Source organism: Pan paniscus, chromosome 2 (genome assembly GCF_029289425.2).
Source record: "Pan paniscus chromosome 2, NHGRI_mPanPan1-v2.0_pri, whole genome shotgun sequence".
In the NCBI taxonomy this organism is placed as follows: Eukaryota; Metazoa; Chordata; class Mammalia; order Primates; family Hominidae; genus Pan; species Pan paniscus.
This window is the reverse complement of record NC_085926.1, coordinates 182,899,859-182,922,502: the sequence shown is the minus strand read 5'-3', so window position 1 is coordinate 182,922,502 and position 22,644 is coordinate 182,899,859. Positions and strand designations below refer to the sequence as shown.

Genomic DNA, 22,644 nt, shown 5'->3' with positions numbered 1-22,644 from the left:
TTTCCAATTGGAAGAGAAGGAAAAACGCATTTGCTGCTGTCTGTTAGAGCAAATTTCTTTCTTCCCATGTAACAAAGTCCAGTGTTAAGAGCTAAAAAATAAACTGTAGCGAATATGAGAGGAAGAAACAGTGGCAACCCTGGAAATGACCTTGTAGTACTCAGCATTAAAGGAAATCCTGTGGAAAACGAGGTCCTGATGATCTCTGAGAGCCCCAGGGAGAGGGGTGTTGGGCTAACATGGGGTGCCAGCACATTGCAAAGCTCAGTGACTCACAGATGTGGAAGTGGGAGCAGTAACTACATCCGCTGGAAGGAAGAAAACAAATCAGGGCTTTCAGGATCTACAGACCTCTTTTTTTTTAGACGGAGTCTTGCTCTGTCACCCAGGCTGGAGTGCAGTGGCGTGATCTCAGCTCACTGAAACCTCAGCCTCCCAGGTTCAAGCAATTCTACTACCCTCAGCTGAGTAGGAGAGATTATAGGCACGTACCACCATGCTCGGCTAGTTTTTGTGTTTTTAGTAGAGATGGGGTTTCACCATGTTGGTCAGGCTGGTCTTGAATTCCTGACCTCAGGTGGTCCACCTGCCTCGGCCTCCCAAAGTGCTGGGATTACAGGCATGAGTCACCGTGCCCGGTCACAGACCTCTTAACAAACATATCAAGCTCTGATATAGGAAAACAACCATGATCCACTGCCACCCTACAGGGCAAGTTCTCAAGAACAGGGATGGTACTACTCCTACGGATACTGGACACGAAGCCTTCCAAATCATACTTGAAGACACGGACAGTCACAGAAGCCTGAGCTTGGCTTGTTCGTTTCTTACTCTCTACAATTACTAAGATCCTGAAATCAAAACCCTAACACTTCCTTTCCTAATTATCTTTCTACACTAACACATGAGAAGATCAAACCTAGTTTGCGAGAGACACGGGCCACTTTGTATAATTCGTAACGCGATCATGTCTTTTCGGTATTCTAGAAGCCTCCTACAGGCGCTTCTGTAAATTTCTGGTGGCAATGAAGGTGGAGATGGAGTAGGACGAGTGGAATGAGAAGCATATTTCTACCTTTTCTCCCTGCCTGCCCTCCACCTCACTTTCAAATCTTTCCCTGTATCTCTTATAGCCTCAGCCAGTCTTTTGCCACCACCTAAGCTGTTTCACACTGGAGGTCCTTAATAGTTAAAAGTTTTGCCTAAATCAAAGTTTGGCTTCAGAGATAAAGGAAAAGCCACACACCTCCTTCCCCTCTGCAACCAGGAAATACCTTTTCTAAATTCCCATGCACAACACAGTTTGCTCTCAGATTGAACCTGACTCTTCATAGACCCTCATTCTCCAATGCCTCAAAACTCTCAGTAGGTCCCAGCTAATAATGAATTAGGTAATGAAATACTACGACAGGCAGACAAGTTGCTAAGCTGCCTAGAGAGAGGAGGGGAAAATGTGGCAGAACGTCTCTGCAGGAGATTCATTTAGAGTAGTAGTCATGACCCTAGAATGAGCAGTTCTAAGGGAGGCGAGTGCTTGAGGCCACAGAGACAGACTGAAAGGCTCAGTGAAAAATAACCTTAAAAACCCAAGCCCTTCGATACCACAATTAAAAAGAAACAACATGGTGACCGTTCACAGCACAGGGGAAAAACGCTGGTTTACGTTTTCTCAGATGCGACAACCCTCCCTCCCCCGCTGCAGCGGCTCGCTTTATTGATCGTGTAATAACCATGTGCCAGCCACTGTTACGGGTACTTAGCATGGATCATCTCATTTAACCATCTCAAAAACCCTACGAGGTAGGTACTTTTCTTATTGTTATTTTACAGGTGAAGAAACTCAGGTCCTGGGATTCAGTGATATGCCAAGGTCACTCTGGTTGGTGGTGGAGCCCAGATCTGAATTGGGACAGTCCAGTTCCAGAGATGCCTTTCGTCTGCCATTCTCTCGGCAGCAGTCTGGAAGAAGCCTGACGAAAGTCACTTTCTTTTTTTTTTTTTGAGACGGAGTTTCACTCTTGTTGCCCAGGCTGGAGTGCAGTGGCACGCTATCGGCTCACTGCAACCTCCACCTCCCGGGTTCAAGTGATTCTCCCATCTCAGCCTCCCAAGTAGCTGGGATTACAGGTACATGCCACCATGCCCAGCTAATTTTTGTATTTTTAGTAGAGACGGGGTTTTATCATATTAGTCAGGCTGGTCTTGAACTCCTGACCTCTGGTGATCCGCCTGCCTCGGCCTTCCAAAGTGCTGGGATTATAGGTGTGAGCCACTGTGCCCAGCCGAAAGTCACTTTCAAGGGACCCAAAAGGTTGTGTGAGGAGCAGTGTAGGACTTGCCTGGGTCAATTTGCCTAATCAAGCTCCTGTGAAACTGACGGACACCTACCCTCCTTCTGGGGATCCTTCATGATTCTGCTTTAATTTCAAAACTCATCCCATCATTCTATAAAGTATAAACAAAAGACCCATGAGAGAGAACGAGAGAGCAGCTAATGGAAATAAATATGGCTACTAGTGTTCTGCTTAAAAATGACTTTGGAAGCCTAGACCAAAGCCCAGTGTTAAGAACTAAGCTTCATTCTGCAGTGAGACACTTCACATACAATGTCATGACAGTTTTGGGTACACACTAGGCGTTCACGAATGCCTTCTGCCATCACAGAAAAAAGTCTGAACTTGGCTCTGACACTAATTAGTTGTGTTGATATCCCTCATATCAGTTGTCTCAACTACAAACGGGGAAATCTCTGCACAGCCTACCTTACAAGGCTCTTTCTTGTGAGGGAAGGGCTGGGAAGGGAAATGGAGAAAGCTCATTTCCTGTTGTCCATTAGTCTCTGGCCTTCTGCTAGCTGCGTTTGTGTTTAATGTATACATTAGCCCAATGAAGAAGAAATTATTTTCTCTAATTTACCTGTGAGGAAACTGAAGTTTAGACATATTAAAATACAGCTTGTAAGAGACAGGGTAACTCTTGATAACAGGTCTAACCCTAAAGCCCACTATGACATGTTAGTGACAAACATAAGGTGCTCTGAATGTATATGGTTTCATGGGCTGCTCGCGGACACCCTGGGTTGCCTGGTCTGTGTCTGTAGGGGCTGATGCTACATCTGCCCGAGTGCCTACCGGGATCCTGTGTGGTGCCATCATAAGGTTAGCACTAGGTGAAGGCTGTGTCATTAGATGAGGGAACCTAAGTATCTTCTGTTTGGTGTTGGTCACCTGCTTTTGCTCCCTCACAAAAGAAAATGTCCCCCAATTGGTTTAAAGTCTTTGAAACCCACATACTGTTCCCACACAGGATTGGTATTCCTTGCCCAACCTGCTTTGAAAGGCAACAGCTTGGGGGAAGATCTGTGGTGACAAAGGCTGATCATCTCATTATATATTTAAAAAAAAAGGATTAAAAAATGTAGAATACAGTTTGAATTTTTAGATAACGAATGTAGCTCCTTGGTCAAATTCATGAGAGCCTTCCTGTTTTCTTGACACGGTTGGAAAGGGGTGGCCATCTCAGTGTATCTGCTTCACAGGCAGGGGAAGCTCAAATTCCCAAACATTAAAAAATCACTGCCGGATGCTGCCACCCACAATGTAATGGAGGTATTTTCCCGAGTCATCATTATCCCGAGATGCCAGGACAGAGAGCAGGACCATTACAAACGGGGACACTGATGGATGACAGTGAGACTGACCCCCTTCCAGGGGCCACTCTCCTGTGCAAACCTGGAGTCTTGCCACATGGCATACTGTGGCCATTCCATAATTACGTTTTCCTTTCGTCAGTACAGGAAGATCTTAAAAAAAATCCAGAAAGATTTATTGTTACAGGGCATGTACTAGGGAAAGGGATACTCCGGGGATCTGCCCTAGCAGAACTTCAAAATAAGCCTCAAAAATACGTGGCTGATTTAATAGTAATAGCTTGCCAGAAAAAAACCTCAAAAGTCTCTAAAGGAAGACAACACAATCCAGATGCTCAACAACACAGAGTAGGGGCTCTCTTTTAAGGAGGTGTTATGATGTCTGGAATAATACCCACCATCAGTTGATATTTCATGGAAAACCAGGGAGCAAAATTTCAATATTTGGATGGAAGAAATGTAAATTCTAACTAGAACACATCTAGGATATTTGAGAAAACAACAAAACATAAAAGTCCCAAGGCTGTGACTTGTCAGCCCCAGCAGACTGCACCAAGCACCTGCCCATATTTCACATTCATCTCCTCCTCCTTCCCTTCTGCTTTAGCCAATGGAGAGTCCCACTGTTTCCCAAACATGCCCAATCCAATGTTTGATACTGTATGAAGAAGTGGGAGCTTTCAGGGCTGGCACAATTGATTTGAGACAGAGGTCCAGGCAGAAGGCTACGCTCTGCAGTGACAGAATGTCAGCCATCAGAAAACACCACACACATTAGAGCAGCACAATCTGCGAAGCTCTGTTCAAATTCCATGACCTTTACAAACGGGTGATAATTCAGCACAGCGCAATTAAGAATGGCCTACTGAGTTCTTTTAATGCACAGTAACAGGCTGCTAGTGGCTCTGTCACACATACTGAAGAGAAAGAAGAGAACTGCCATGTATTTTGGGAAGTGCCTAAAAGCTTCATCAGGAAACATGTTGGAGGGGAAAGGCCCATCTGTAACTCGATCAATAATCTCAACATCCAAGAAGATGGTAGCCGTGAGGCAACTCCTGTTTTGCTGAGGGAGTTCCCTTCCATAGAGAGAGCGCATAGGATGGTATAGAGAACTACTGGCACCGAGATGGTCTCACACACAGCCCCATAATAAGACACACATATGACAATCTGAGTGGGAACAGACAACTACTCAAGCTGAAGTGTCATATTAAGAAGCGCAAAACCCACAGCCATTAGCTCTCAGTTGCATTAGCACGAGAGCTAATAAATGATGTTAGCTAAGTCTCTGATGATGAGCTGTAAGGCTCTATCCTTGGCTTTTTTTTTTTTTTTTCCTTTGAGATGGAGTTTCGCTCTTGTTGCCTAGGCTGAAGTGCAATGGCATGACCTCAGCTCACTGCAACCTCCGCCTCCCAGGTTCAAACAATTCTCCTGCCTCAGCCTCCCGAATAGCTGGGATTACAGATGCGTGCCACCATGCCCAGCTAATTTTTTGTGTTTTTCAGTAGAGACAGGGATTCACCATGTTGGCCAGGCTAGTCTCGAACTCCTGACCTCAGGTATTCTGCCCGCCTTGGCCTCCCAAAGTGCTGGGATTACAGGCGTGAGCCACCGCGCCTGGCCAACCTTGGCTTTTTTATATACAAATATTTTATCAATGGCTTAAAGGGAAAAGAGGCCTATCCTTGGGAGGAAAAAAATGATTCCCAAGGGTCAGAAACTGAAACAATATAAGCAATGCCTTCAACTTGGCTCCATAAACCAAGGGTATGTGCATGAATAGCACGTGTGAACAGAATCGGGAGTTTGATATCAGCATGTTAGCTGTGAATCAACCATGCAAAATGGCTGCTAAAAAAGTTAATGTGCTTTGGTTCCATTTACAGAAACAATGTAGAGTAAGGAAGATGATGATGTCATTTTGTTCTAAAATGACCTCACCTGAAGTACAATGGTAATACTCAAGGAGATGTGGTATGATAGGGTGGAGAAGATAGAGGAAATGGATTGTGGATGTTCTGCCTGGACAAGAGACCACCAAGGGCTGGAGATTCAGGACCTCAGCTACATGAAGGACTGGAAAGTCTGTTCTCTAACAGAAGGATTAAGCTATTTTTGGTAGGTCCTAGGGGAAGGACCAGGATCAATTGGCATCACCTACTACAGGGAAGAATTATCTTAGTTAGAGCTTCCAAAGATGGAATATCCTGCCTTAAGAAGGTGGTTTTCAAGCGGAGGCAGAACACTGCTTGTTAAAATGGATGAGGAGAGAGGCTACTTCTAGCACGACAGCCTGAGGAGCTCTGCTACAGTGTGAATGTTGTTCCCTCCAACACTCGTGTTGAGATTGGAGCTCCAATGTTGGAGAGGCCTAATGGAGGTGTTTGTGCTATGGAGGTGGATCCCTCATGAATAGGTTAGTGCCTTCCCTGAGGGTGGGAGGTGAGTGATTTGTCACTCTATTAGTTCCCGTGAGAGGTGGTTGTTTAAAAGAGCCTGGTACTTCCCTCCCCTCCCTCTCCTGGTGCTCCTCTTGCCATGTTGAAACAATGCCCAAAGAGTTAAAAGCAATCTACGACTAACAGAAATTCTTGAGTTTGCAAGATAGCAGATAAGGAACAATTTGCTAAAATGCTGAAACTTCCTCTGCTTGTGAGATTAAAAAACAGGTTGAAATTGGCTGGAAGCAACATGGCTGACTGGAGTTTGTGCAGAATGAGCTCGCTGATGTCACAGCCAGCCCAATTTCTACTGCATATTTCATACTAATTCTTCCCAAATTTGCACATGAGACCCATGAGGTAGCATGCAGAGATAAACACGCATCCCTGAGGACTTTCCAGACCTTCTCTTTTCTTCTACTAATCACCTGCTAATCCCAGAATCTACCCCCTGAACCTTTTCTAATAAAATTACTGCCTTAAAGCCAGCATAGGGAGACAGATTTGAGCTGGACTCCTGTCTCCCTGTTAGTCAATTTATAATAAAAAGCATTTCTTTTCCAAAAAAAAAAAACCCACAGTGTCATAGCGTTGGCTTCTAATGTATCAGGCTAGCAATGCCCCTTTTTCTTGGTAACAACGTGATCTCTGGACATGTTGGCTCCCCTTTGCCTTCTGCCTTGAGTGGAGGCAGCCTGAGGCTCCCACCGAAAGCAGATGCTGGTACATGCTGCTTGTACAGCCTGCAGAACCATGAGCAAAATAAACCTCTTTTCTTTATAAATTACCCAGCTGTGGGTATTCCTTTATAGCAATACAAGTGGATTAAGATAAACTCCAAATAAAAACTGGTGAAAACTATAAAACGAAAACTCCAAGTATTTAAAGACCAAATGAAGAAACTATCCTCCCTACACTATGAAATTTTGATGACTATGGTTTGTGAACCGACTGCTCCCTTCCCCACCTTCAGAACTCAGTAAGGTAGAACTCCACACTACTGCAACCAAGAACAGCAGGCTCTCTTTATCCCAAGATCACAACTGGAAGGCCTTCTTCCCAGTAGGAGCAGGACATTGGTATATTTCATCCTGCCATCCGTGTTGCTGGGGCTAAGTCCTAGCTGAGCACAGTCAAGAGGTAATGCGGGTTCCCTTCTTCTGGAAGCCTCTACTCATGGAATGGAAGCTCTACCTTGGAGGCTGTGCACTGAAAATCTTCGGTCTCTTATCACCCTTGCCTTGGATTATGAGTCCAGGAGAGGCAGTCCAGGGGGCTGCTTAGGCTCTCACCTGAGGCTGCTGCCCCTCCCTGCTTCCAACAGCATTCAGCAACTAGACTGGGGGATGACATTCAGAGAAAAGCCTGCCATTGTCCCTATCCCCAGCTCCAGAGCCCCAGCTCAGAGATTTTTCCTTGGGAAAGAAGTAGGCTCTAAAATAAATAACTCCTAATCTTTTCCCAGAGGAACTGACTTCACTTGCAACTGAATATAGAGAATTTCAATCCTAAGTGTGTTCTTAAGAACAGTGGAGTTAGTGGTGAAATGCAACTGGGAAGAGACTTGTGGATTTAATGAAGATACAACCTAGACTATAGGCCGGCTACTTTGCAGAAGATAACTGAGGAAAAAGACAACTGCAGGAGACTTTGTGAGGTCAGAAGAAATATCAAAACTAGCTCCCAGAAACTATTACTTAAAAGAAACTGCAATTTGACTGGATTAGTTTATAGACAATTTATGTCCTAAGGCATTAGTGGAAACAATAGAGCAATCATCAGGCAATTTGTAGAGCTTAACAGTGGGGTATGGTCAGAGAAAAACAAACAAACAAACAACAACAAAACGAGAGCCCAGCCAATACCACTGTCATTCCAGGGTGACTGCAGACATACCCAAGGCTATGCCTACTTGAGAAACAATATCAGAAGCTTAATATTGTGGAGAAAAATAGACTTTACTAAATTCATCTAGCCAGTCACCAATAACAAGCCCTGGGGGTAGGGGGACCAGCACATAGGGTATACAATATATTTTTCTAAAATGTCCAGTTTCCATTAAAAAGTTATGAGGCATACAAAGAAACAGGAAAGTATGATCAAACCCCAGGGAAAAAAGCAGGAAACAAACTGCCTGGAAGAGTAAACAGATGTCAGATTTAACAGAAAAAGATTTCAAAATAGTCACTGTAAATATCCTCACAGAACTAAAGGAAAGCACGGTTTACAAAGTAAAGGAAGGTATGATGACAATATAACATCAAATAGAGACAGTATCAATAAAGAGATACAAATTATAAAAAAGAATGATTGAAAATTCTGGAGTTGAAAACTACAACTGAAACAAATTCACAAGACAGGCTCAACAGTAGATTTGAGCCAGCAGAAGAATTGGTGACTTAAAGACAGTTCAATAGAGATCATGCAAGCTGAACAACAGAGAGAAAAAAGAATGAAGAAAAGTGAACACAGTCTCAGAGAAATGTGGAGTTATCATCAGCCCAATATATGCATAAAGAGAAGACCAGAAGAGGAGAGAAAGGAGAGTGAAAATATTTTAATACATTATGTCTAAAAATGTCCTACGTTCATTGAAAAACAATAACCTACACATTCAGGAAGCTTAACAAATTCTAAGTAGGATGAAAACAAAAAGATCTACAAACAGATACATCATAATAATATATCTGAAAGTACATAATAATGTAATGCCAAAAGTCAGTAACAATGTGAAAAACTTGAAAACAGCAAGAGAAAAATGACTAGTAATTTACAAAGAACCCCAATAAAACTAACAGCAGAAACAATGGAGGCCACATATTCAAAATGTTTGAAGAAAAAAACTGCCCACTAAGATTTCTATATCCAGCAAAGCTAGCTTTCAAAAATGAAGGTGACATAAAAACTTTCCCAGATAAATAAAAACTGAGAGAATTTGTTGATAGGCAGACCTGACTTATAAGAGCTACTAATGCAATTTCTTTGGCATGAAAGCAACTCACTATGGAGGGTAATTTAAATCCATGTTAAAAAAAAAAAAGGAACTGCAAAAGATAAGTATGAAATTATAAAATACAGTATAAATGCATATTTGCTTTTTTCTTTTAATAACTTATTTTAAAAAGCAGTCATATAAAATGTGTATAATAAAATGTTGGGCTTATAATATGTAGAAATGTAATATATGTGTAACATATTTGCACAAAGGAGGTGGGTGAAAACAAAGCTTTTACTAAGCTAAGGAAATGACTACAGATGGTAAAGTAAAAATTACAACAACCTATTGTTGCATCTGTAACATTACTAGATGCACTATATATAACAATATAACTATATATGCACTATATATTACTAGAGGTACTAAATATATTTTGTGGTATGTGCAATACCACAAAAGTGGGGGAAGGGAACAAAACTATATAGGAGTATATATATAAATGGAATTAAGCTACTTTAAACCAAAAGCTGAATATGAAAATCTAGGATGCATATGGTAAATCCTAGGCCACCACTAAAAAAAAAAAACCTGAAAAACTGTTAATCATTAAAGACTTCATCAAAAAGATATACAGCACCATTTATTAAACAGGGAGTCCTTTCCCCATTGCTTGTTTTTGTTGGCCTTGTCAAAGATCAGGTGGTTGTAGGTTTGAGGCTTTATTTCTGAGTTTTCTATTCTGTGCCATTGATCTGTGTGTCTGTTTTGTAAGAGTACCAAGCTGTTTTGGTTACTGTGGCTTTATAGTATAGTTTGAAGTCAGGTAGTGTGATGCCTCCAGCTTTGCTCTTTCTGCTTAGCACTGCTGTGGCTATTCATGGTCTTTTTTTGTTCCACATGAATTTTAGAATAGTTTTTTTCTAATTCTGTAAAGAATTATGTTGGTAGTTTGATAGGAATAGCACCGACTGTAAATTGCTTTGGGCAGCATGGCCATCTTTACAATCTTGATTCTTCCAATCCATGAGCATGGACTGTTTTTCCATGTATTTGTGTCATCTCTGATTTCTTTCAGCAATGTTTTGCAGTTCTCCTTGTAGAAGATATCTTGGTTAACTATCTTCCTAGGTATTTCATTTTGTTTTGTTTTGTTTTGTTTTGTTTTGTGGCTATAGAAAGTGAGGATCTGTTCTTGATTTCATTCTCAGCCTGAACACTGCTGGTGTATAGAAATGCTACTGATTTTTGTACATTGACTTTGTATCCTGAAACTGTATTAAAGTCATTTATCAGTTCTAGGAGCCTCTGGCAGAGTCTTTAGGATATTCTAGGTATAGAATCATATTATCAATGAAGAAAGATAGTTTGACTACTTTGTTTCCTATTTGGATGCCTTTTATTTCTTTCTCTTGCCTGACTGCTCTGGCTAGGACTTCCAATACAGTGTTGAATAGGAGTGGTGAGAGTGGACATCCTTGTCTTGTTCCAGTTTTCAAAGGGAATGGTTCGAGCTTTTGGCTGTTCACTATGATGTTAGCTGTGCATTTGTCAAAGATGGCTCTTATTATTTTGAGGTATGTTCCTTTGATGCCTAGTCTGTTGAGGGTTTTTATCATGAAGGGATGTTGGATTTCATTGAAAGACTTTTCTGCAAATATAGAGATGATCATATTGTTTTTGCTTTTGATTCTGTTTATGTGCTGAATCACATTTATTCATTTGCATATATTGAACCAATCTTGTATACCAGGAATAATGCCCAGCTGATTGTGGTGAGTTAACTTTTTGATGTACTGTTGGATTCGGTTTGCTGGTATTTTGTTGAGGATTTTTGCATCTATGTTTATCAGGGATACTGGCCTGAAGTTTTCTTTCCACATCGTGTCTCTGCCAGATTTTGGTATTAGGTTGATGCTGGCTTCATGGAATGAGTTAAGGAGGAGTCCTTCCTCAATATTTTGGAATACTTTCAGTAGGATTGATACCAGTTCTTCTTTTGGTAGAAAGGAGTATAATTCGATAGAATTTGGCTGTGACTCCATCTGGTCTAGTACTTTTTTTGGTTGGTGGGTTTTTTTATTACTGATTCATTTTAGAGCTTGATATTGGTTTATGCAGAGTTACAGTCTATTCTGGATTCAATCTTAGGAGACTGTGTATGTTTCCAGGAATTTATCCATTTCCTCTAGAATTTCTAATTTGTGTGTATAGAGTTGTTCTTGATGTTCTGAAAGTCTTTTCTATTTCTGTGGGATCGGTTGTGGTATCATCTTTGTCATTTCTGATTGTATTTATTTGGAGCTTCTGTTTTTTCTTTGTTAACCTAGCAAGTGGTTTATCAATCTAGTTTACTTTTTCAAAGAATCAAGTCTTGGTTTCACTCACTGACCCTTGGCAAATATTTTTTTGCTAAGTCTCCAAAAGCAATTACAACAAATGCAAAAATAGACAAGTGGGACCTAATTAAACTAAAGAGCATCTGCACAGCAAAAAAAGCAAAAGAAAAAACAAAAACAAAAGCAACAATACACACAAAACAACAACAACAACAACAAAACTATCAACAAAGCAAACAGACAATCTACAGAACAGGAGGAGATATTCTCAAACTCAAACTATGCATCCAACAAAGACCTATATCCAGACTCTATAGGGAGTTAAAACAATAAGCAAAAACCAAATAACAGAATTAAAAAATGAGCAAAGGTCATGAACAGACATTTCTCCAAAGAAGACATAAAAGTGGCCAATAAACATACGAAAAAATGCTCAGCATCACTAATCATCAGAGAAATGCAAATCAAAACCACAATGAAATACCATCTCACATCATCAGGATGGCTATTACTCACAATAGCAAGGACGTGTAATCAACCCAAATGTCCATCAATGGTAGACTGCATAAAGAAAATCTGGTACACATGGACTACTACACAGCTATAAAAAAGAAATCACATCCTTTGCAGTAACACAGATGAGCTAGTGGCCATAATCCTAAGCAAATTACACAGGAACAGAAAACAAAATACCACATGTTCTCACTTATAAGTGAGAGCTAAACATGGAGCACACATGGAGATAAATACGGGAACAACAGACACTGTGGAATACTAGAGGGTGGGGGGTACTATGCTCACTACCTGGGTGACAGGATTCACACACTAAACCTCAGCATCACTCAATATTCCCATGTAACAAATCTGCACATAAACACCCTGTATCTCAAATGAAATTTGAAAAAAGATATACAAATGGAAAATAAGCATATGAGTCAAAAGACACTCAACATCCTATAGCATCAGGGAATTGTGAATTTAAGAAAATGAGATACCATTACATACCTATTAGAATGGCTAAAATTCAAAACACTGACACCACCACAACACCAAATGCTGGTGAGGATGTGGAGCAATAGGAACTCTCATTCATTGCTGCTGGGAATGTAAAATGGCACAGCCACTTTGGCAGACGGTTTGGCAATTTAAAAAATGTAAAGATAGTCTTACCATATAATCCAGCAATCATGGTCCTAGGTATTTACACAAATGAGTTGAGATGCCCATGCAAAATCCTACACATGGATATTTACTGCAGCTTTAATCACGATTGTCAAAACATAGAAGCAACTAGGATGTCCCACAGTAGGTGAATGGATAAACAAATTATAGTCCAAGCAGACAAGGGAATATCACTCAGTGATAAAAAGAAAAGAGCTATTAAGCCATGCAGACACCAAGGAACCCTAAATACTGACTGCTGAGTAAAAGACCCCAAGTTAGAAAGCCTATATACTATGCGATTACATGCCATTCTAGAAAAGGCAAAACTATGGATACAGTAAAAAGATTAGTAGTTACCGAAAGTTTGGGGAGAAGGCAGGATAAATAGGTGGAGCACAGGGATTTGGAGGGCAGTGAAGCTATTCTGTATGACGGTGTAATGGTGGATACATTTCATTATACATTTATCAGAACTCACAGAATACACAACAGAAAGAGTGAACCCTAATGTAAACCATGGACTTTAGTTAATAATATATTAATATTGCCTCATCAATTAGAACAAGTGTATCCCATAGATGCAAGATGTTAATAATAGGGGCAACTGTGGGGGTGGGGAGGGAAAGCGAACATATAGGAACTCTGTGCTTACTGCTCTACTTTTCTGTAAACCTAAAACTACGGTACTCTTAAAAAATAAAGGGGCCGGGCGGGGTGGCTCACACCTGTAATCCCAGCACTTTGGGAGGCCCAGGCAGGCAGATTACGAGGTCAGGAGATCGAGATCATCCTGGCTAACTCGGTGAAACCCCGTCTCTACTAAAAATACAAAAAAAATTAGCTGGGCGTGGTGGTGGGCACCTGTAGTCCCAGCTACTCGGGAGGCTGAGGCAGGAGAATGGCGTGAACCCGGGAGGCGGAGCTTGCAGTGAGCCGAGATTGCGCCACTGCACTCCAGCCTGGGCGACAGAGCGAGACTTTGTCTCAAGAAAAAAAAAAAGGCTATTAATTACAAAAATGATTAACAAAATCAAAATGCTTATTAACTGATAACCAAATTTTGGTTAAGCTTCTTTCCTTTCCCCAAGACCCTGAACTCTGACCTATTCTCAGCCTGACCCAGAGTACAGAATCTGTCCTTTAAGGGTTGCTTCTGAGAATCGGCTGACCACAAGGAAAAGCATCTCTGATCAACTGTCCATTCCCTCCACCCACTCCTTCATACCTGGTTCTTTCTAGCTTTGTTTACCCACCCCCTCTTATGAAATAAATTTCCTTTCTGTGTGATCTTTGAGACCCTTGCAGATCTTATGGTTGGAGCATTCCCCTTACTGCAATAGTCCTCTCACCTCTATTGCAATGATTCTTCTGAATCAAGTCTCTCTTTACATAAATCCAGATTTTTCTTTGAAAGACAACACATTCTATTAGTTTAGGCTGTTTAGTTAGTTTTAACTAAAATCATTCACTACATCAGTGAACACGCAACTTTTTTTTTTTTTTTTTTTTAAGATGAAGTCTTGCTCTGTTGTCCAGGCTGGAGTGTAATGGCGCAATCTCAGCTCACTGCAACCTCCGCCTCCCGGGTTCAAGCAATTCTCCTGCCTCAGCCTCCCAAGTAGACTGGATTACAGGTGCCCACCATCACACCTGGCTAATTTTTGTATTTTTAGTAGAGACAGGGTTTCATCATGTTGGTCAGGCTGGTCTCGAACTCCTGACCTCAAATGATCTGCCCACCTCGGCTTCCCAAAGTGCTGGGATTACAGGCGTCAGCCATCGAGCCCGGCTGCAACTTGTTTTTAATACAATTATAGACTCATAAGATTTTAATGCTTCAAGGGATCTAAAAATCAACTAGTCCAAACTCTGACCAAAGGCAGGAGTTTGACCAATAGATATTCTGTCACCGACCAAACACCTCTAGTAGTAGGTAATGTAGTGTCACTCAAGATAGCTTGTTCTACCATTATGAAATTCTCATACCAAGCTGACATCTCCATTCACATAGTAGCTACCCACAGGTACCAGTTCTGTCCTCTCAACAATTAAGGATGCCTATGCTTTCTTCCAGTTAGTGTCCTCCAGATCACTGCCCTCCAGGTGTCTAAAGGCAACTAGACTCCAGCTTCTTCACATCCATAAAAAGGCATCTGTCTTACTGAGGTTTTCAACTCTGCCGATGCAAAAACAAAGATCAAATCATGTTCTCTGTTTCCCTTTTTGGGGGGGGTGTTCAGTAGAGGCAATGAAGTCATATTTGGAGTCCTATTAAGACAAATACTCTAGAGAAGGAAGCATCTATATCCATTAAGGGCTATCATTTTTTTGTTTATGAGAACTCGCATCTTTGCAGGAAAGAGTTAAGGGTGAGGCATCAAAAGGTGAATGTATCTTTATTTTATTTAAGCTTCCATCAAATGATGGCTAGAAAATGCTGCATCTATCTCAGTGCTTTCTTCATTTCCCTTGACTTTTGTGAAACTATCAACCAGCCATTCTTAGGGCCAGCGAGTTGAGACACTGGGGCCAGCTTTTCCAGTTGTTGTGGAAACAGTGGCTTTGTGAGGCTTTTTCCCTTTAAAAAAAAAAAGAGCCAACCTGTAATTCAACAAAAATTATGAGCAAGTATAGCTGTCTATATTGCTGACATGAGCAGCAAGACTGGGAATTGGTTATAAAAACCTTACTTCATAAGAACACCTGGAACAACGACCAAAAAAAAAAAATCAGCCAGGCATGGTGGCTCATGTCTATAATCCCAATTACTCAGGAGGCTGAGGTGGGAGAATCGCTTGAGCCCAGGAGCCTGAGGCTGCAGTGAGTTATGATTGTGCCACTGCACTCCGGCCTGGGCAACACAGTGAGACATCGTCTCTTAAAAAACTCCAAAAATCAGCTCCAAATTCTTATAACTTACCTGAATACTTAACAAACTGAAAATCAACTTCTGAGAGGCTTGGCTATGATATCCACCAGTTCAGTCACCATTAACATGTAAATGTGCTGAGAGAAGGAACTGTATTTCTTCACTGTCCTTTGTCCCTCTGAACCCTGGCACCTAACAGCCTTGCGGAATATCTACTGAATGGACTCACAGAACTATTGGAAAGGCTTTCCACTGTCTCATTCCCTGTGCATTGTCCCTAACTGGAAGAAGTTACTTTGAGGAGAACAGCTGTGGACCTTCCAGTGGCACCACCAGCCTGAGAATAGTCTTCAGCCAGAGCACCTGCCCCTCAGCTTCTGCAAACACACCAGCAGAGAAAGCGGATCTAAAACCAGGGGTTGCTCAGAGAGGTAACCACGTACCTGAGATCAAGACACAAGACAAAATGCTTTCTCTAGTTATCATAAATGTAACAGACCCAACTTTCCTGTGAACATTCTTGGTTGGTGTTTCTTTGGTAGTCAAGAAGAGATGCATCATAGCTGAGTGGTGTCTGATGCTGCCCCCAGCTAACTCTCCTGATGTACCTTAAACATTGTCAACACCTGCATTTGGATCTATCCTGGGGAGTTCATTGCAATGGGTTTTATGTCGATTTTTATCTGAAGGCAATGATTCCTGATTTTTAAATTTCTGGTCATACATGATCAAACACTGTAAAGGTCCTAGGGAACCATGTGTATCTTCCAACTTCGTTACTGAAATTATCAATTAGAGCCCACTAAGAAGAAATTTTATATAAAGTAAATACATACCAATTTTATATACAATAAATATTGCCAATCTAAAGCTTTTGTAAAGAATATCTATAATGCAAAATGCTAGTAAAAAGATACCTGTTGTGGGCAGGGTGTGGTAGCTCACGCCTGTAATCCCAGCACTCTGGGAAGCTGAGGTGGGAGGATCGCTTGAGGTCAGGAGTTTAAGACCAGCCTGGCCAACATGGTGAAACCCCTTCTCTCCTAAAAATACAAAAAAATTAGCTGGGTGTGGTGGTGTGTGCTTGTCCCAGCTACTTGGGAGGCTGCAGCAGCAGAACTGCTTGAACCTGAGAGGCGGAGGTTGCAGTGAGCTGAGATCGCACCACTGCACTCCAAGCCGGGCAACAGAGTGAGACTCCGTCTCAAAAAAAAAAAAAAGATACATGTTGTGGAATGTGATGCACACTCTGACATGCAGCGGCAGAGTGGAACAGTGACATTCTAAAGAGTGACTCCTACATGAAATACCTAAAAAGAAGCCCCAGGAAGTTAGCAGAGTCCTACAGAACATGACTCTGGTTTCCTTAGCACTTCAATCCAGCTCTTGGCAGGGCCAATATTGACAGCAGAGTCACCAAACACTTCCTTCAGTTATCGGTCAACAGAGACTTTTTGGCTAAATCAAGAACACTGCTGCTTCCTTTGTGTTTCCTACACATGTCACTTTGGCAGTCACTCTGTTCAACAGACACTACTGCTGCTTCCATCTGTCAATGCAACTTTGGGAAGAGAGACTGTAGCTCAAGGATAAGAACCAGAATATATACATAGATGTACATGAGCATACAAGCATATCCACACAAAAATATATACCCAACTAAGGAAGTAATAATTAGGTGTTGAGTTTCACATTGATCTTCAGGTAAATCTCACTCTGAGTACTGCTGATTCAATAAGGAACTGACCATGCCTGGGAGACAAGCCTGAAACAGCAATTATGTTTCATTTATTTTTCCTCTAGTCATCAGAGCCAGAAATTTCTTTTCCCCCTCACTTCTCATAAACCACCAGGAAGTCCTGTGAAATCTCTTTCGTGCATCTCTCATTCATTCAACAACGACCGAGTGACTACTTTGTTCTACACTTAGGGATACAACTGTAAACAAGACTGATGTGGTTACTGCTCTGCCCTCATGAGGCATATGGTCTAATGGGAGATGAGCATTAAGTAGAGAGGCAATCTCAACCCACCCAGGTATTGGTAGGGACTAATTCAGAGTGCTGTGAGCTCAGGGAAGGAAGGACACTTACTCAGACTTAAGGAGGGTGTCAGGGTTTTCTGAGAGAAAAAATAGCTAATATTTGAATCTATTTAATCTCTTTACTCCATTAACACAGCCTAGGGTTAGGATCTTTTTTCTCACCTGGACAAGTGTCTTACTCTTCTAATTGGTCTTTCTGCTTTCAGTCTTACCTTTGCTGGAAACCTTATGCTCAAGATAGAAAGCAAACTTCACAGACTGGGGCTCTTTGTGGTCTGAACCCCTGTTTATCTTTTACCAGACTTCTCCACGCTTTCACATTATACTGAAGACATGCAGAACCATTCCCATTTCCGACAATGTGTTATACTCACCTCTATCTGCCTAGGTTACCATTTCCCTTGTTTCTTAAGGCTAGGTCAAGCTTTATCTTCGCTGGGAAGCCTTTCCTGACCCCAATCTGGGACGGCCACCCACTGACCCACTGTGATACATGTTTTCAAGTAACTAGAGACGGCACAAACAGTGTGATAATAAGTATGTGCTAGGTAGTTTTGGGCTTCAACTCAGGGATGGTCAATGGCCCAAATTAAGAATCTATATTTCAGGAGAGTCCAGCTAACATGAACTCCGCAAGACAGCCACTAAAAAAAGCTCTTCAGCTATTCAGACGTTCACCAACACTAAGACTTGGCTCATTAGCTAACAAATGGAAATATTTTTATTGGTGAAAGTAATGACCTGTTAACCGCCATGGTGAATATTGGAAATGGACTCTCATTGATAAAGTAAAAGGCATTTGAGATATGTATATTGAATAAAATATTTTAGAGATAGTCCCAAGTTTTGCATAAACCAGGAATAAGTCTGCATCTGATCACAAAGGAATGCTGCCCGGGCCACTTGTGTCCAGTCATTGGCTTAGGAAGCTTCTGTTTGCCTGATGCCGATTCTAAGAGTAACAAAACCCTGCTTCTGTAATGTCACATCCCTGACAGAGGTCAGACACTTAAAATGACAAAGAGCTGGGACATTACTCAGTTTGAAAAATAGGTTGCAGAACCTATTTCTAAATGAGTATTTATTTAATAAATGCCTATATACATGGCAAAATTTGCTCTCACTCTAATGTGATAACAGTGTTGTAGGGGAGCAGCTAACGATTCCTCAAAGTTCTTTATGGAGGTTTCTGCCATAAAGAACATAAGAGCCGGGTGCGGGGGCTCACACCTGTAATCCCAGCACTTTGGGAGGCCGAGACAGGCGGATCACGAGGTCAGGAGATCGAGACCATCCTGGCTAATACGGTGAAACCCCGTCTCTACTAAAAATACAAAAAATTAGCCGGGCGTGGTGGCGGGCACCTGTAGTCCCAGCTACTTGGGAGGCTGAGGCAGGAGAATGGCGTGAACCCGGGAGGCGAAGCTTGCAGTGAGCCGAGATCGTGCCACTGCACTCCAGCCTGGGCGACAGAGCAAGACTCTGTCTCAAAAAAAAAAAAAAAAAAAAAAAAGAACATAAAAACTGCACTAAGTTAGCTTAGTCATCTCAAAATAGGGCCTTTCCTTGGCGCCTTCACAGAACCCTGTGCACCTTCCATGGTATGTGTCAAGGTGTTCGGTAACTGTCAGTTCACCCGTCTACTTTTCTTTTTTTTTTTTTTTTTTTTTTTTTTTTTTTTTTTTTTGGCTTCCTCTTTCTTTATTGGGCGTTTTGTAGATGTCACGCAGGTCTAAAAGTTACACTGCTAAATAATTATTTAAAAACTGACCAGGACGAAGGTCCTGGTCCGGAGCTCCAAACCAGAAGCAAAAAGGAATCGGGGCGGTGGGCTGGGGGTACTCCTCCAACATCACCAAAACCCAGAAAACGAGGATCCTAAGCTCCTCCGCGGGCCAAATCCAGGGCTTGGGCCCTTGGGCTAACCCGCAGGTGCCTCTGACTGCATCACACTCAGAGTAAGATAACCAGCAAGGGGCTGGAGGGAACGGCCAGCCGAGTCCAGACATGGACAGATGTAACTGGAAGGAGGACAGGAAACAGACAGGTACTGTCCAGCTGTAGGTAAGAGAGTGCAGCTAAGGCAGGTTGAGGGGCAGGGGAGAGGCTGGGGGAGCAGTATTGCAGCAATGCAGGAGTGTAGCCCCAGGGTCCTGTCCTGAGCGGCTGGTCAGGTTAGCAGCTGTTAGTTCCCAGATGGAGCTCCTGACCTGAACCCAGGTAGAGGGCTCACACGTTGTGGGTCCTCTTGGTGAGCTGGGGCTCCTCATCCACCAGCTTGGACTTGAGGTGCTCCTTGTAAGCCAGGATGTCTCCAGGCCACTTGGTGATTGTCTGCTTCTCACAGACCCAAATTTCCTGTGCAACCTGCTGAATGAGTCTGAAGTCATGGCTGACCAGCATCATACCACCCTCAAACTCATTGATGGCATCTGCCAGGGCGTCGATGGTCTCGATATCCAGGTGATTGGTGGGTTCATCCAGGAAGAGCATGTGGGGGTTCTGCCAGGCCAGCCAGGCCAGACACACTCGGCACTTCTGCCCGTCTGACAAGTTCCGGATTGGGCTCACCTGTTGTTTCCCAGTGAGACCGTATCGCCCAATGATCTTCCTCATTTCTTCCTTCTCCTTGATCTCTGGGTAGCACTTCATCATGTACTCCAAAGGCGAGAGATCTAAGTCCAGCTGCTCTTGTAAATGCTGATGGTAACGCCCTATCTTGACATGAGAGTGTTTTCGGATCATGCCATCTGTGGGTAGTAGCTCTCCAGTTAGCAGCTTCAGAAGAGTTGACTTCCCTGCTCCATTGGGCCCTACCAGAGCCACTCGTGTGTCAAGGTCAATTCCAAATTCTAGATTATTGTAGATGCAAGGCCCATCTTTTGTATACTTGAAGCTCACATTTTGCACCATAATGACAGGCGGAGGGATCTTGCCACATGGTGGGAAATAAAATGACAGTGTCTTATCGCTCACGACCCTCTCTGTCAGTCCTGATGCCATCATTTTCTGTAGCGTCTTCTCCTTGCTCTGGGCCTGCCGGGCCAGCTTGGCACTGCCATGACCAAACCTCGCAATGTAGTTCTTCATGTGTGCAATCTGATCTTGCTCCCAGTGAAACCTCTTCATCTGGTTCTCCTCCAGCTCTAGCCGCGTCTTCACGTACTGATCATAATTACCCGTATAATACTTCAGTTTCTTGTTGTGCATGTGAATGATATTGGTACAGACACCATTCAGAAAATCCTGGGAATGGGAGACGAGGACCAAGATGCGCTTAAAAGTTTTTAGTTCTTCTTCCAACCACACGCAAGCATCTAGGTCCAGGTGGTTGGTAGGCTCATCCAGGAGCAGCATGAAGGGCCGAATAAAGAGGGCTCTGGCAAGGGCAACCCTCATCCTCCAGCCCCCACTGAAGTCTTTTAGCTTCTTGCGCTGCATGGCAGGTGTGAAACCCAGTCCATGCAAGATCCGCGAGGCCCTCATCTCTGCCTTGTCGGCATCCAGCTCCTCCAGGCGCTCGTAGAGCTCCATGAGCTTCTCACACTCCGCATCCTCATGAGCCAGCCGCTCTGCCTCTTTCTCCAGCATGGCCCGCTCTGTGTCGACTTCCATCACACAATGCAAGGGTGTCTTGTCACTAGGGGGCATCTCTCGAGTCAGATGGTAGATGTCGATGTGCTCAGGGATGGGCACTTCACGCTTCCCAATAGCAGAGAGCAGCATGGACTTTCCAATTCCATTTAAACCAATGAGGCCATAACGACGGCCTGAGTTTAATTCCAGTTTGGTGTCACTGAGCAGCTCTTGACCATGAAAGGTGAGTGAGAGGTTGATAATGTGAACATCAGTACTGTTGGGGTGAGAGGCCAGGACGCCAGTGACAGCTCGAGCAGCAGCTTTCTTCATCTCAAAGTCCTCTAGCTCCTTGGTCAGCAAATCTACTTCTGTGGTCTCTCTGCCATTGGCCTCATTCTTCTCTGCCACCTGTGGTTCTGTGACAACATCTCCATTTTCTTCATGTCCTTTTCTGGGCCGCTGTCGAGCTTTGGCAGCCTCCTTCTTTTTGGCTGCCTTCTTCTTGGCCAGGTCGGAGGGCATAATGATGACCCACAGGGGTAGGTTACTGTTGTTTCAGGGAGCCTGAAGGAAGGCAAACAGATACCCCCAAACCCTAAACTTACTAGTAAGAATGCCTGGGCCCTGCTCCATCCCTCTCAGGAATCTTCGTATCAACATCAAGCCTCTGATGCCCTGGCCTGCCCCCGCCTCGTCTGTTCCAACTTGGTCAGGGTCTCTCAAACCAATGCCGATTCTCAGCGGCTCTTCTAATCTTAACATCTCTTCCCACAGGCACCAGTCCCCCACGGACTGCCTCATTTTGGAAACGCTCCTTCTTTCAGGGCCTCCGGCTGGGGACCAGGTTCTGCCCCTCAGCGGAGGTCTCCGTCTCCGGTTTCCCTACAACTTGGCGCTCCGCACTCAGCTAGCCGCCTCACTTTCCGGGCTTCCTCCTCCCGTCCGTCTCGGGCCTCTTCTCGATCGTCCCTCTCCACATCACCCGGCCGTCGAGCCCAGCCTCTTGCCGGGACGCACTCGTCCTCGCCCGCGTGAGTCCCCTCCGAGTCTCCACGCTCGTCACCCCCGGGTCCTCCCCCACCCCGCCCGTCAGCTTCTCTCCCTTAGCCCTATCTTCCCCCTCGCAGAGCCCTCCATCCAAACCCCGTCCCTGCTTCCTCTTCTAATTCTCTTTCCCCCTCACCGGCGGGGATCCTCTCCCTACAGCTCCCCTTCCCCTAACTCACTGGGCCTCGCTGCTCGGCCTCTCCACCCGTCTACTTTTCTCAATAAATGCTGAGGTCTTTGAGAACAGGATTGTATTTCTTTTCTGTAGTCCACTGTTTATCTCAGTAAATAGTGTAAGGAAATACAGCTGGCTGGGCGTGGTGGCTCACGCCTGTAATCCCAGCACTTTGGGAGGCTGAGGTGGGTGGATCATGAAGTCAGGAGATTGAGACCATCATGGCCAACATGGTGAAATCCCGTCTCTACTGGAAATACAAAAAAATTAGCCAGGTGTGGTGGTGGGCACCTGCAGTCCCAGGTACTCAGGAGACTAAGGCAAGAGAATCACTTGAACCCAGGAGGCGGAGGTTGCAGTGAGCCAAGATTGTGCCACTGCACTCCAGCCTGGGCG

The 22,644-nt window shown here is 43.5% G+C and overlaps 2 protein-coding genes across 3 annotated transcripts in view; both read right to left on the bottom strand.

Moving 5' to 3' along the window:
- Nucleotides 1-22,644, bottom strand: part of VPS8 (VPS8 subunit of CORVET complex) — a 262,424-nt gene that overhangs the window by 6,463 nt on the left and 233,317 nt on the right. The window lies entirely within an intron of this gene.
- On the bottom strand, nucleotides 11,325-22,277 carry LOC129397482 (ATP-binding cassette sub-family F member 2). Of its 2 annotated transcripts, none has more exons than XM_055110764.2 (2): nucleotides 22,253-22,277; nucleotides 11,325-21,590 (listed from the first exon to the last, which is right to left on the bottom strand). In XM_055110764.2, the coding sequence occupies exon 2, from the start codon at nucleotides 21,546-21,548 to the stop codon at nucleotides 19,677-19,679; it is 1,872 nt and encodes a 623-aa protein (XP_054966739.1). In that variant the 5' UTR covers nucleotides 21,549-21,590; nucleotides 22,253-22,277; the 3' UTR covers nucleotides 11,325-19,676. The 2 variants fall into 2 exon arrangements, with proteins under 2 accessions (XP_054966739.1, XP_054966740.1); XM_055110765.2 differs by lacking the exon at nucleotides 22,253-22,277 and adding an exon at nucleotides 21,947-22,094.